This window comes from Odocoileus virginianus, chromosome 5 (assembly GCF_023699985.2).
Source record: "Odocoileus virginianus isolate 20LAN1187 ecotype Illinois chromosome 5, Ovbor_1.2, whole genome shotgun sequence".
NCBI lineage: Eukaryota > Metazoa > Chordata > Mammalia > Artiodactyla > Cervidae > Odocoileus > Odocoileus virginianus.
Window position 1 is genome coordinate 70,572,841 of NC_069678.1, and position 14,277 is coordinate 70,587,117.

Genomic DNA, 14,277 nt, shown 5'->3' on the forward strand with positions numbered 1-14,277 from the left:
CTTACAGAATTTGAAATCTACTGGAGAAAGATAGGAAAGAAACAGCATAAATTCTATGGAAAAAAATTAAGTAATGGCATCAGCAGAGATGCAGATGTGGTAAATAAAGCAAAGGGCTGAAGGAGGGCAACATTTCAACAGAGAGAACACTCAGGGCAAAGGCCTCACATTATCTTGCCTCTACCATTCTGTATCCCATTTCCCTACCCTCTAACGTTTAAAGAAAGAAAAGATTTTTTGAACTGAAGAAAGTAATGTACTTAGTAAATTAAGGTATTAGTTTCTTAGGGCAGCTTTGAGCAGCCTTTATTTTCAACACTTTGAGAGATTCATCCATTCTCCTCTGTGTAGATGCAGATCATTCTTTTTCATCACTGAATAGTATTCCACTGTATAATGTATGCTAATTCATTTAGTCATTCTATTTTTGATGGTCACTTGTGTTGCTTCCATTTGTGAGCTATCATGAATAAAGTTGCTTTGAACTTTCTTGTGTAAGTCTTTTGATAGACATATGCCTTCATCTTTGTTGGGTCATAGGAGGTGTGTATATATGTGTATATATATATATACATGTGAAAGTCAAAGTGAAGTTGCTTAGTCATGTCCGACTGTTTGCATGGACTATAGCCTACCAGGCTCCTCCATCCATGGAGTTTTCCAAGCAGGAATACTGGAGTGGGTCGTCATTTTCTTTTTCAGGGGATCTTCCTGACCCAGGGGTCAAACCTGGCTCTCCCGCACTGCAGGCAGACGCTTTATCATCTGAGCCACCAGGGAAGCCCTATATTTATCTGTATGTGTATATATGTATGTGTATATATATATATATATATGTATGTATATACATATTTATATTCAATTTTAGTAAATATTGTCTAATATATATAATTATTTTTATATATAATATATAAAATTATTGTATAATATATATAATTGTATAATATATGTAATATATATGTATAATATATATTATATATATATATTATAAATAAAAGTAAGTATTGCCAAAGAGGTTTTCAAAGCAGCTAGCTGTACCAATTTTTCACTTGGTCCATATCTACCAACACTCAGTATTGTCAGGATTTTTAATTGTAGCCATTCTGATAGATATATAGTGGTTGATTTGCGTTTCCCTAATGACTAATTATGTTGAGCACCTTGTCTTATACTTATTGGTCATTCATATATCCTCTTTTGTGAAATGCCTGCTTAAGACTTTCCCCTTCTTTAAAAGTTGTAAGCAATGTCTATATTTTTGATTGATTTATAGTTATTTATACATTCTGAATATGTCCTGTTTGTGGATATATGTGTTTTCCTAATCTGTCCCAATTGCCTTTTTACTTTCTTACTTGTATTTTTTAGCTGTCAGCAAACTTTTTCTGTGAAGGGCCAGATAGTAAATACTTTAGACTTTGTAGGCCATGTGATCTCTGTTGTAACTACCAAACTTCACTTTTGTAGCGCAAAGCAGCTGTAGAAAGCCATACAGTAAATGAATAAGCATGGTTGTTCCAATAAAACTTTATTTACAGATACCAAAAATTTGCATTTCATATACATTCCACATATCACAAAATATTATTGTTCTTCAAAGTTTTTTCAACCATGCAAAAATGTAAAAACCATTCTGAGCTCACAGACTGTACAAAGACATGTAGTGGGCTGAATTTTAGCCCATGGTTTGGTGACCTCAGGTGTATTTTATAAATGTAAGTTCTTAATTTTAATGAATTCCAATTACATCTCTTCTTTTGTCATTATTACTTTTTATTCCCATCTAAGAAATCTTTGCCTACCCAAGGTCATGAATATATTCTTCTTTGTTCTATTCTAAAAACTATATTTTATCATTCATGTTTATGTCAATTATCCATCTGGGATTAATTTTTGCAAATGTTTTTTTCTCTTTTGTTTCTGTGTACTCAAGTTACATATCTTTTCCAGGTTTTTTTCATAGCCCTTCCTTTTCTGCTTTGTGAAACTTCCCCTGATAGCCCTATGTGGAACTTATATCTCTCTACTAGCCTTTCATTCAATGCCTACTTTTTGATGACTTATTATGTACCATGCTAAGCACAAAGTTCAGCTTTTGTCTAAAGAATATAGATTTTTGAAGAAAGCAATTAAATCTTTACAATAAAACATGATAAGTGTCAGGATAATACTGCAAGTATTTATGTTTTTTTTTCCTACTAAGAATGAGTCATTCGAAGAAAGAGACCATAGACTTTCATTTGATTATCTCTAGCATCTAGCATGAATTCTAGTATAGAATAGATGCTCATGAAAATGTGTGATTAAATTAATAAATACCTATATATATACAGTGAATAAATGTACATATAAGTATACAGTGAATACATATATGGAATATGTATACATATGAATTCAGCAAATAATGCACACAGATGTGTATTTGTGTGTATATGTGTGTGCTAAGTTGCTTCAGTTGTGTCTGACTCTTTTGACCGCATGGACTGTAGGTCGTCAGGCTCTTCTGTCCATGGCATTTTCCAGGCAAGAATAATGGAATGGGTTGCCATACCCTCCTCCAGGGGATCTTTCCGACCCAGGGATTGAACCCATATTCCTTAGTCTCCTGATTGTTAGACGGGTTCTTTACCGCTAGCACTACCTGGGAAACCCATATGTATACACACACACACACACACACACACACACACAACACCTTCACACATTCCATTCTTTTTCCAGACACACACAGCTGAAGTACCACTGGGGAAAACCTCTAATCTCTCCCTTGTATACCTAGACAGAGGACAAATTTATTCAGATTGATAATAAGTGTCTCAATGACTCATGTATCAGATGGCCCAAGTTCAAGTCCAGGGCCTACCACCTTGTAATCTCAAATACCAGTTTCTTAAATTCTCTGGGCCCCAGTAACCTCATCTGTAAAATGGGAACACTTTACTCATAGAGTTTTTAATGAGTTCATACGTATAAAATAACTAGAGGCCAACAGGCTCAATAAGGAGAGGAATTTTTTTTATTTTTATTTATTTTTTAAATTTATTTATTTATTTATTTATTTTTTCCATTTATTTTTATTAGTTGGAGGCTAATTACTTTACATCATTACAGTAGTTTTTGTCATACATTGAAATGAATTAGCCATGGATTTACATGTATTCCCCATCCCAGTCCCCCCTCCCACCTCCCTCTCCACCCGATCCCTCTGGGTCTTCCCAGTGCACCAGGCCCGAGCACTTGTCTCATGAACCCAACCTGGGCTGGTGATCTGTTTCACCCTAGATAATATACATGTTTCAATGCTGTTCTCTTGAAACATCCCACCCTCGCCTTCTCCCAGAGTCCACAAGTCTGTTCTATACATCTGAGTCACTTTTTCTGTTTTGCATATAGGGTTATCGTTACCATCTTTCTAAATTCCATATATATGTGTTAGTATACTGTAATGGTCTTTATCTTTCTGGCTTACTTCGCTCTGTATAATGGGCTCCAGTTTCATCCATCTCATTAGAACTGATTCAAATGAATTCTTTTTAATGGCTGAGTAATATTCCATGGTGTATATGTACCACAGCTTCCTCATCCATTCGTCTGCTGATGGGCATCTGGGTTGCTTCCATGTCCTGGCTATTATAAACAGTGCTGCGATGAACATTGGGGTGCACGTGTCTCTTTCAGATCTGGTTTCCTCGGTGTGTATGCCCAGAAGTGGGATTGCTGGGTCATATGGCAGTTCTATTTCCAGCTTTTTAAGAAATCTCCACACTGTTTTCCATAGTGGCTGTACTAATTTGCATTCCCACCAACAGTGTAAGAGGGTTCCCTTTTCTCCACACCCTCAAGGAGAGGAATTTTTGTCTGCTTTGTTCATTGCCATATCCCTAGTTCCTAAAAGAATGTTTGGTACGTATCAGATGCTCAATAAATCCTTGTTGCATGAATAATAAATACTGTATCAGGAAAATATAAAAAATTCTTGACCATTATCATGTAATGTACAATATAAAAATTCTGAATTATCCTTACAATTATTCCACCAGCTATAATTTTCACTTTGGGAATCCTAGCATTTTTCTAAAATGACACAAGGTGGCAGCATCTGTCGCCTTTTGAGTTAGCAGCCATGCTCCAGTTTTACTTGGTCTAGAGACAAACTGCCACATCTTAAATTTTGCAAGTTCCTCTGTCCATTCTGGATTTTTTTTAAAAAAAATTTAATGAACAGCATTGATTGTTTGAATTATTATGAAGTTAGTTCTTAACTGTGTAGTTTTAGCTAAAGAAAAGATTATTGCTGGTAGAATGGTAAAAATACTGACATGAATTGAGGCTGCTTTACGGTAATACTAGTGATTCGTGTTCTCAAGCTTCTTTTTGGTAACAAATAACTGCTTGACAAACTCTGGACCCAAATGTTCCTTTTCAGTGACACAAAGTGCAACAATGTCGTTCCTTTCCAAATCTATAAGAAAAAACAAAACAGTGTAAAACTTTTTCTAGTTGTTCTTTTTAATAAAGATGTGAGACTAATTTTGCATTCCCTTTAACGTACTCTGAAACCATAGTTGAGAAGCAGAAATTTCTGATCATCTTTGAGGGTGTAAAGAAAAGAATCTTGATTTAGAAATTAAAGAGTGCTTCAGGAATTCTAGGGATTACTTTGTGGCTCAGCCGGTAGAGTCTGCCTGCAAATTCGGGTGACCTGAGTTTGATCCCAGAGTCCGGAAGATCCCTCAGAGAAGGAAATGGCAACCCATTCCAGTATTCTTGCCTGGAGGAACCCCATGAACTGAGGCGCCTGGGGTGCTATAGTCCATGGGGTCGCAAAAGAGTCGGATGTGACTAAGCGACTTCACTTTCACTTTTCACTTTCAGGAATTCTAGCGCTTCAGGAATCCCCTTACCTCCAACTTTAAGTAAATCTCTTATCTTTCAAAAATTCAGTGCCTTCATTTCTAAAATGAAGATAATGATCTCTGCCTTACCTACCTGAAATGAGATCAGTGAATGTAAATACCTTTATAAACTGTAAAGGGCTCTATTTTACACAGCATGAGCTAATGTTAGAATCATTTCCATTTTACCTTCGGGGAAAACCATTCCTAGCCAGTTAAATGGGCTTGCCTCAGTTTTCTCATCTATAAAATGGTCTAATGATATCAACCCCACCTACTCTGGTGAGCTGTAAGAATAAAATAATAGATGTGAAAGTGCTTTTAAAATGAAAGTACTCCCACTTGTACAAGATCATTAGTTTAAGCAAATAGCTTTTCTTGAGTTTCACAAACAATCCTGAAGAAAACCATGTGTAATTAAATTGTGTAAAAGCATGCTTGATTTAATACCTTCCGAATTCTAAAGAAACTGCACATTTAAAAACATATAGATATAGAGATGCTGAAAGTGTTATTTCATTTAGGGGGAAAATAAATAAAATTAAATGATACATTCAGAGTTAGTACTGGATGGGTGTTAGTCACTCAGTTGTGTCCAACTCTTTTTGACCCTATGGACTGTAGCCCACCAGGCTCCTCTGTCTATGGAATTCTCCAGGCAAAAATGCTGAGTGGATTGCAATATCCCTGTCACATCTTTATTTGCATCCTAGGCAGTCTGATACAAGAACCACAAAGACTTTAACCCTTAATCTACACTGGATAATTTTTAAAATCTGAATTTAAAATAGGTATATTGTAGAAATAAAGTACTCATTTAAGACAGTAACATTTAATTAACATTTGTCAACTATCTGTTGTATGTAAGCATGCGTGTACATGCTAGGTCATGTCCCACTCTGTGACTGTAGCCTGCCAGGATCCTCTATCCATGGAATTTTCCAGACAAGAATACTGGAGTGGGTTGCCATTTCCCACTCCAGGGAATCTTTCTAATCCAGGGACTGAACCTGGGTCTCTTGAGGCTCCTGCATTGGCAGGCGGATTCTTTTACCACTGTGCCACCTGGGAAGCCCATTTGCTGTGGTGTGCTAGGTATTTTCAAATATTATTTCATTACTAATGTTTTAGTCCCTGGAACCAGAGAAAAATGTCAGTTCCATTGAAAAGTTGAGGAAATTAAAGTTCAGAGAGGTTGTTGAGTGTTTCTCAAGTCAAACAGCACTCCCAAGATATTCAGACCTTAAATCCTCTGCTCCTTCCTGCCTTTCCTCCAGAGTGTTGCTCTGGAGGCCTCTGCCCAGTCCAGTGGGAGCTTTTGTGCTATTGAATCCAACACTTAGGAGCAGCAAGCCAACAAGTTTTGTTTAGTAAAAACCAGAGATGGAATGTAACACTTTAAAAGAACCTGGACAAATGGGTACTTGTTAGCCAAAACTTAGGTCTCCTTAAGTGAATTTCAACGACTTGGGAAATTTGGGCTCTGACCTTTTGACTACGCAATTTTATGTAAAGAAACCCAGTTACCTTTCCTTTAAATATTTCCAGAGCCAATTCATGCCTTTTCAAAAAATAAAGAAATGATTAATTATTAAATGTTAGGGGTTAAAAAGAGAGAGAAATAAAGTTATGAGGTAACGAGAGATCTTAGAAATGAAGGCCATTTAAATCTCTTGGGAGGTATTAGTTATTTAAGAATGATGTGCTGTTGTGGCCGCACATAATAAGTTAATCTTAAGAAGGCATTTATCCCCGCTGATGTTATAGTCTTCATCCAAACTAGTTGAGTGAACTGAATGTCATTTTCAGGTGTGCATTTTGGTAGGCTATGTTTACCAGGAATTTAAATTATGTAATTACTTTGAAATGACACCTCTCTCAAGTCTGTTCTGTTGCACTTTACTTGCTAGTTGGTTTGTCCAATTTTAGGATTTAAAGCAAATGTATGCATCTGGGAAGGCTGTTTTATATCCTATTATCTAAAGAATGATACAGACACTACGCTTATGGCTTGTTCAAGCCCATTTTAATGAGTATTTGTAGTGTTCTGTTCCTTTGAAGACTTATCCAAATGTAATAGTTGTTTGCACCCAACAACATGCATCAATTAGCACTATGATCTTTTTGTTATGGAAAAAGTAGCCCACAGAGCCTTGTAAATGGAAATATAAAGCTCTTATTTAAACATTCATTTATTTTCCCCTTTTTTCGACTCCTGGAATAACAGATTTTTATCCTTCTTAATAAGTAGCTGAATTTAATCCAGAGAACCTTAAATCCAAAAAGGTTCCTGGTATTCAGTGTAGTGCTGAAGTTTACCATCAATCTTACTCAGTAACTTTAAAGAGCCCAACAGCGATTGCTGAGTTATACCATTTAACTACAGTAAAAGTCTAGCTTTTCAAAATGTGTATTCTTAAGTTAATAAAAGTCATTCCATAGAGAGGGAAAAACAGACAGGAGATATAAAGGGAGGTAACTTAAAATTCAAATAATAGAACAGAGGACTCTACAGTGGGATATAAGTGGCTGTGGCACTCACGATCCTCAGAGGACTTTTGATGCTCAGAGGAGGGAAAAATCAGAGAGGGCTGCTGAAGTCTCAGAGGTTTGTTTTTATTTTTCATCTGGGATTCCAAAGATGTAGTTTGGTGACTTAGAACTTCAAGGATGATTGTCATAACGAGGAGCATGGGGTGGGTAAGGGTAGACACCAGAATCTCAGAGTTCCTTTTAGAATGTTAGTAATGGTGAAATTGACCTTGTATTGTTTCTGCTATTTTAACACGTCAGGAGGAAGCATTTCTCACTGTAAAGGTATCTAAGGGATTGGTTCTCTTAATTTCCCTGACTTCTATTTGCTGCTATTTGAATGGAGAATGCTGGGTCTAATCTGCAGCTAGATATCGCAGCTCCAAAACTTTCTTGGAGATTCAATTACTCTCTCTTTCAGAAGACAACGATTTTGCCTCTCTTTGCCAATTTACTGGTTGCTATGCAGTCTAGACTTGAGCTTAATTCTGCAGGCACCAAACTCTGTGCAAGGTACCTGGGAGATGCTTCAGAGCTGATAATCTACAGAGGGCACTAGTCTTTACCAACTATAGCACCAAATCAGATTGTGATAAATGCTACAAGAGTGAAGTACTGAAGAAGTTAATTCTATCCAGGGGTCAAGGAAGGGCTCAGAGAGAAGATGACACTTCAGACCCTAAAATAGGAGAAGCATTTTGGTAGTTAGAGAAGAGATGGATGTGTATTACAGGCAGAAGGAGAAGGACAGTGAGTGGAGTGGGAAATGACAATTGGAGAAAAGGCAACTGGCTGGTGGTGGCTGGATATAAGGTTACTGAACCCCATAACAAGTCAGTATAAAAAAGAACATGATCAATATAATGTATAAAAAAGCTACAATATGTCTATTTCTGGATGTACAAAAAAAAAGACACCTGGAAGGAATACCTATTTATGGTACTGTGTGCCCAGGTTTCCTATAGGCACTACAGAATTGAAAAGGAAAGGCCCTTGCCTTGGAAATGTTTGTACTCTACCTGGAAGAAAAATTAAGAATTAAATAAATTTTAAAGTAAAATTAAAAATAAAGTAATTTAAAAGCATATAACAATCTCTAAGGCAAAGTATTAGATCACCCTCAAACTACCCCCCACCCCCCAACTCCCCCACCCCCACATAGTGGTACACGGTAGGTTGGGGGGCCAGTTGATGTAGTGGAGGGCTTGGAACGCCTTCACCCTGGAAACAGGAGTAAAAATCACAATTAACACGTATATCTGGCACTGTTCTAGGCCCTGAGGTAGATTAGCTATTTAAGTCTTCACAATTCCTCTATTTTGGAGAAACACATTAACTTCAGTTTACATATCGGGAAATCGAAGCACAGAGCCGCGGCCAGGCCAGGATTTCAAATCACAGGTCTAATTCCAGAGTCCTGCACTTCTTTTCCTGTTTCTATCCTCGGAATCCTGGGCTTCCCTGCCTGCAATGCAGGCGATGCAGGAGACGAGGGTTTGATGCCTGGGTCAGGGAGATCCCTTGCAGGAGGAAACTGGCTACCCACTCCGGTATTCCTGCCTGGAAAATTCCATGGGCAGAGGAGCCTGGCGGCTACAGTCCCGGGATCCATAGTCACAAAGCGTCAGACTCGACTGAGCGCACATACACACACACACCCTCAGATTTTACCCCAGTAAAAAATCTGGTGCTGGGTGTCAAGATCTTAAAAATTTAAAAAAAAAAAAAAAAAAATTTTTTTTCCTTTGAATATTTTTGGGATAATACGATTCAAATAAAAATAAAGGCTTGAAAGCCCCAAACGTGTCATGGAGAAGAAGCGCTTTTGAGCTGTACAGTCTAAACTTTTGCCTGACCCAAGGCCGGCAAGAAAATGTTTCTTTTTATGCTTTTTTTCCCCTCTCCTTTTGTGACAGTTCAGTATTTCTGAACGCTAGGGGCTCCCGGATTCTCTGGTTTGAGAGTAACTTTTCCTTTTAGGATTTTTTTTTTTTTTTTTTTTTTGGAAGGGGGTGGGGGAAAATGTGGCCTTAATTATCCTACGTCTTAGGCTGCTTAAGGAAGGGGCTGTGCTTTCAGAAGCCCTTCTGAGCCAAGTAAGGAGGTCCCTCTCTTTCCCTCTCTCTTTTTTAAAAGGACCTCGTGCAATAAAAGTGCTGAAAACAAACCCTGGTGATCACAGCGGCAGCCGCGGCGGCAGCAGCAGCAGCAGAAAGAGGAGGAGGAGGAGAAAAGTTGGAGTCGCGGCAGCGCTCCGGGGTGGCTGGGCTCCGCTCAGCTCCGCTCCGCGCAGCTCCCATTCATTAAGCAACCAGGCGCGGAGGAAGGTGGCGGAGCGCCCGGGCTGCCCACTCGCGGCTTTGCGCATAACACGCCAGCTCTGCGCGTTGCAACCAGCGCAGGGCTGCAGAACTTTCCCCTCGAGAAGTTGGCTCTTTTCACCCTGGACTTTCGAACGATTCGGGGTTGAGACAGGAAAAGCAGAGGAGCCTCAGGGGGAGCAGAAAGCACCACCGACTACCTTTGGAAGCGGGCAGCGGGACGGCACTCTCCCGCCGCGCCCCGAGCAGCCTCGGCCGGGAGGCGATCCGAGCGTCTGTGTGTGGTTGCTGTCGCCGGGCGTCTTGACCAGCGCCATGCAAAACTACAAGTACGACAAGGCGATCGTCGCGGAAAGCAAGAACGGCGGCAGCCCGGCGCTCAACAACAACCCGAGGAAGGGAGGCAGCAAGCGGGTGCTGCTCATCTGCCTGGACCTCTTCTGCCTCTTCATGGGTGAGCCCGGCCCCACTGTCCCTCGGGCCCTCGGCGCCCGGCGTGCGTCCCAGCTCAACTCGGGCTGCGCGCGGGGCGGCGTCTCCCGGACGCGCCGCGCAGTCCGCCTCGGGGGCCCCTGCAGGCTTCTCGGGGAGCCTTCGTGCGGCTCTCGGCCCCGGGGTCCCCGCCCTCTCGGTTCCCGCCGCCTCCCGGCCTGTGGAGGAGTGTCGGGAGCGCTGTAGGCTTTCGCGGGCCACTTGGACACCGAGCCCTAAAAGCCGAGCCGCAGTTGGAAGCCCGGGCAGAATCCCACGAAAAGAGTGGGCTCGTCCCGTTAGGAAAGGGGAAGTCGATGGAACCGGGACCCGGAGCCGGCGTAGAGCTGGCTGGACATCCATCTGAGTAAGATGGATCTCCTGGAGCGCCGGGCTCCCGCCTGGAGAGCGCTGCCTTCTCCGGGCCGAATGTAAACATCCAGCCCTTCCGCTGAGACTGCCCTGGCCTTTTCACTTGCTGCTCTCCTGAACGCCCCCCAGGGGTTGGGAGGGTACTCTCGAGGGGCTTGATGCGTGGTGCCGACCCAGCAGTCACTTTGAAAGCGTCTACTGTGTACCAGGTGATAGTTTTTACTGGCCCTCTCTGTGACTCGGTGCAGTACAAGCGAGGAGGTCCATTTCAGGGAGGAAACTGAGGCAGTGGGAAAACTAGTCACCCCCAGGGTTCATGGTACTCCCGAAAAGTTGAGGCAGTAGCTTGCTTCTGTTTTCCAAACTATTTGGAAGTTACAGCTAGGAGTATAGGGTGGGGGGTGGAGGGTCAGGAGGATTTATGAACTGCCCCCGGGGCGAGGGGTGGATATTGACAAGAATCTACAGGAGTTCCAAGGTTGAAGTCAGCTAAATTTTGTTTTTTTTTTTTTTAAGCGAATCATGGTGAAATGGAAAGCGTGCAGGACTTGTCATCAGAACAGGGCCACTCTGCCACTTGCTGAGTGTGCCACCTAACTGCCTCTTTGGCCTCAGTTTTCTTATCAATTGAGTGAGTGGGTTGAACTAGTTGCTCTCCGAGGCCCCTTCCTGCATTAAGAACTCGGATTTGGTCCAGGGGCTGTTCTGCCAACTCTGCTAACTGAAGAAACATCTGTGTTCCCAATTTCATTCCCTTAAAATAGAACTCCTGCACAGGAGGTTCAAGTCCCCTTTGAATTGGATTTGTGCACGCAGCGTGTGCAAACCAGAGACTTCTTGGGCTGGAGTCCCAGGTCCCTGTGTTCATGACTCTGTAGCAGGGTCCTTAGTGAGGTCCATCTGTCTTGAGGTCGATTTGGCTTGACTGTCTATAGTGAATTTTCAGAGTCAAAGAAAGAAGAGATTCTTGGAGTTTAAATAGAAGAATGGGCTTTAGATACCCGGAGACAGCTGAAGGTCAGTTGTGCTCTGTGGAAGGGAAGAAAGGTGCCTGTAGTTCAGGTGGCAAATCCCATTCTCACCTCTTCATGTAAATTCAACATTAAGATGTTATGTAAAGTAATTGTCACTGGGGGGCCCACCTTCCTGAAGGCAACTGACTTATGCACAGTGGGGAGATTAGCGCTTAAAGTCTTGCCAAGCTATTGAATTTTTAAGAGATCCTCCCTGGTCCTGGGGGAGTACCTGGAACCCAGAAACACACTGAAGCTATTTGCTGTAAACTTATCTGGGGGCTTCCAGTCTTCACTGGTGCGCTTTGTTGGTGGAAGGGTGAACTCTTTGTAGACTGTCTGTTGCCGTGTACCCTCGTGTCTCCTACTTGGTGGTTAGGGAAACAGAGCTCAGACAGTTTTGTTACCCTTCCCTCCGCTTTCCACTCTGATTTCAGAAGGCAATCCCAGGAGATGGTGTGTCTTATCAAAGGAAAAAGTGTGAAGGAATTTGCAGAAAGACACACCTATCAGCTATAGTTTAGCCAGGGACACACAAATCCCAAGATACTGATATGCATTGAAGGTGTGAGTAAGGTGTACATTTGTGCATTTCAGCTATTCATCTGCCCCGACTCTCCCTGTGTCCCTTCCAAACCTAATATTCTATACCTAGCTGTTTATTAAGTTTATTCGCTCTTGGCCTGTTCCAGCAAATGGTTTTGTTTACTGTAAAAAATGTTTATAAGATAATAGGATCTTGTATTTTACCATAAGTATCATACAGCTATCCATTTTAAGGGTACATGCCTTGCCATTAATATCATGTCAACCAAGTCGTTTAAAAAGTGTCTCCCCTGTGCATAGACCAAATGACAATATCACTAATTTGATGCCTCTTGGCCTTCTTTAATAGGAACCACTGCAAGTTAAACATTTACTTGAGAAATTTATACAGGAGAACTCCCTTTGACTTCCAAAAGAAAATTATTAACACAACATGTGATTTTAATATTCCACACATCACAGTCCTAAAAAATTGTTTCTACTTGGTTCACGTTTTGCCTGGGACTGTCAGTCATGATTTAATTTTTGTATAGTCTATTGATCATGTGGTCCGGATTACAAAGCCCTAATATATGAAAAAGGGAGACACGGTTTTCTGCTTATTCTCTCACAGGAATATACACTAAGATTCCCCTCCTTGTGTCTGGAAAAAAATAAGAGGCAACGTGCAACATATGTGCTTTTACCTTTTTGCAATGTAAAATTCTTGGTGAAACAATAGAAGTCCACTCGCCTTTGAGGGCGAAAGGAATCTGGTGTCAGAGAATCACCTGTGGGAGTTTATATCTCAGAAAATAGCTTTCTTTGCCAATTATTGCTTATAAATATGGTTATGAATCTTTGCATAGTAGTTTTTCTGAAATCGATTTTGTTTTCCTTTTGGTTGCATAATATGGATGGCCTTCTGTTTTTTTTAATGCAATGCTTTTGCTGTACCACGTTACAAGAGAGCAGCAGAGACCATTCCTATGCAAGGAGGAAGGAGCATCTTTTCTTTCTAAGCTCTATTAGACCCTTTGTCAAGTAAATTAGTTATGTACTTTTCACTGCAACTGATGAAGAGACTATCTCCATTTTATAAATGAGAAAACTGAAATTCACACAAATCAATTTGAGTTGATCCCTAATCTTCAGCGGGCTTGAATGGAGTTCATCCCCTCTTCCTTCATTAGAAGAATCCTAAAGCTCAGATTATTAGAAAAATTTTAAGGGTCTGTTGGCAGAAAGCCAGGATTTCTCTGGTGGTTCAGTTAATAAAGAATCTGCTTGCAATGCAGGAGACCAGGGTTTGATCCCTGGGCTGGGAAGATCCCCTGGAGAAGAAAATGTCAACCCACTCCAGTATTCTTGAGTGGGAAATCTCATGGACAGAAGGAGCCTGGTGAGCTACAGTCTATGGGGTTGCAAAAAGTTGGACACAGTGAGCAACTAACACACACACACACACACACACACACACACTGCCCATCCACATTTTCCAGCTAATTATTAGCAATGAAACAGGTGCATAAAGGTGGTCAGCTCTTCTGGTCAATGATATGGTCTCGTTGCCCTAAGGCATTGCTTTGATTTGGGGCTGTTCTAACACTGAGTAATTCCCAAATTTTGAGGGTGCTTTTTTACCCCATGAGACAGTGGTTCCAAAGAAAGCACAAACAGCAGTGCATAACTGTAGTGCAAATGTGCGAATCTGGTAAATCTATGTGGAGCTTCTCTGCTTCATCTCATCTCTTCCCTGTCTCTTTCCTCAGGTATTTACTGACTGCCTCCTCCCAGTCTGGATTTTGATAGGTGGGCAGAGTTAGGTCTAGCTTTTTGTCACGGAGAAGGAAATGGCATCCCACTCCAGCACTCTTGCCTGGTAAATCCCATGGACGGAGGAGCCCGGACACGACTGAATGACTTCACTTTCATCTTTCACTTTCACGCATTGGAGAAGGAAATGGCAACCCACTCCAGTATTCTTGCCTGGAGAATCTCAGGGACAGGGGAGTCTGGTGGGCTGCCGTCTATGGGGTCACACAGAGTTGGACACGACTGAAGTGACTTAGCAGTAGCAGTAGCAATAGCTTTTTGTCAAGGGCTCTGTTCAAGGTCCTCCATCTTCTGAGGTCAGTGAGCCCATCT

The 14,277-nt window shown here is 41.3% G+C and overlaps 1 protein-coding gene across 2 annotated transcripts in view; it reads left to right on the forward strand.

Annotated features, from left to right (window-relative positions):
* The first annotated feature begins 9,499 nt into the window (after window positions 1-9,499).
* Window positions 9,500-14,277, forward strand: part of PLPP3 (phospholipid phosphatase 3) — a 90,942-nt gene continuing 86,164 nt past the window's right edge. The window contains exon 1 of one of the 2 annotated variants that reach the window (XM_070468115.1): window positions 9,500-10,202. In XM_070468115.1, the coding sequence (XP_070324216.1) occupies window positions 10,064-10,202 (139 nt within the window). In that variant the 5' untranslated portion in view covers window positions 9,500-10,063. The remainder of the gene's footprint in view (window positions 10,203-14,277) is intronic. The other variant, XM_020904128.2, reaches the window with a different exon arrangement.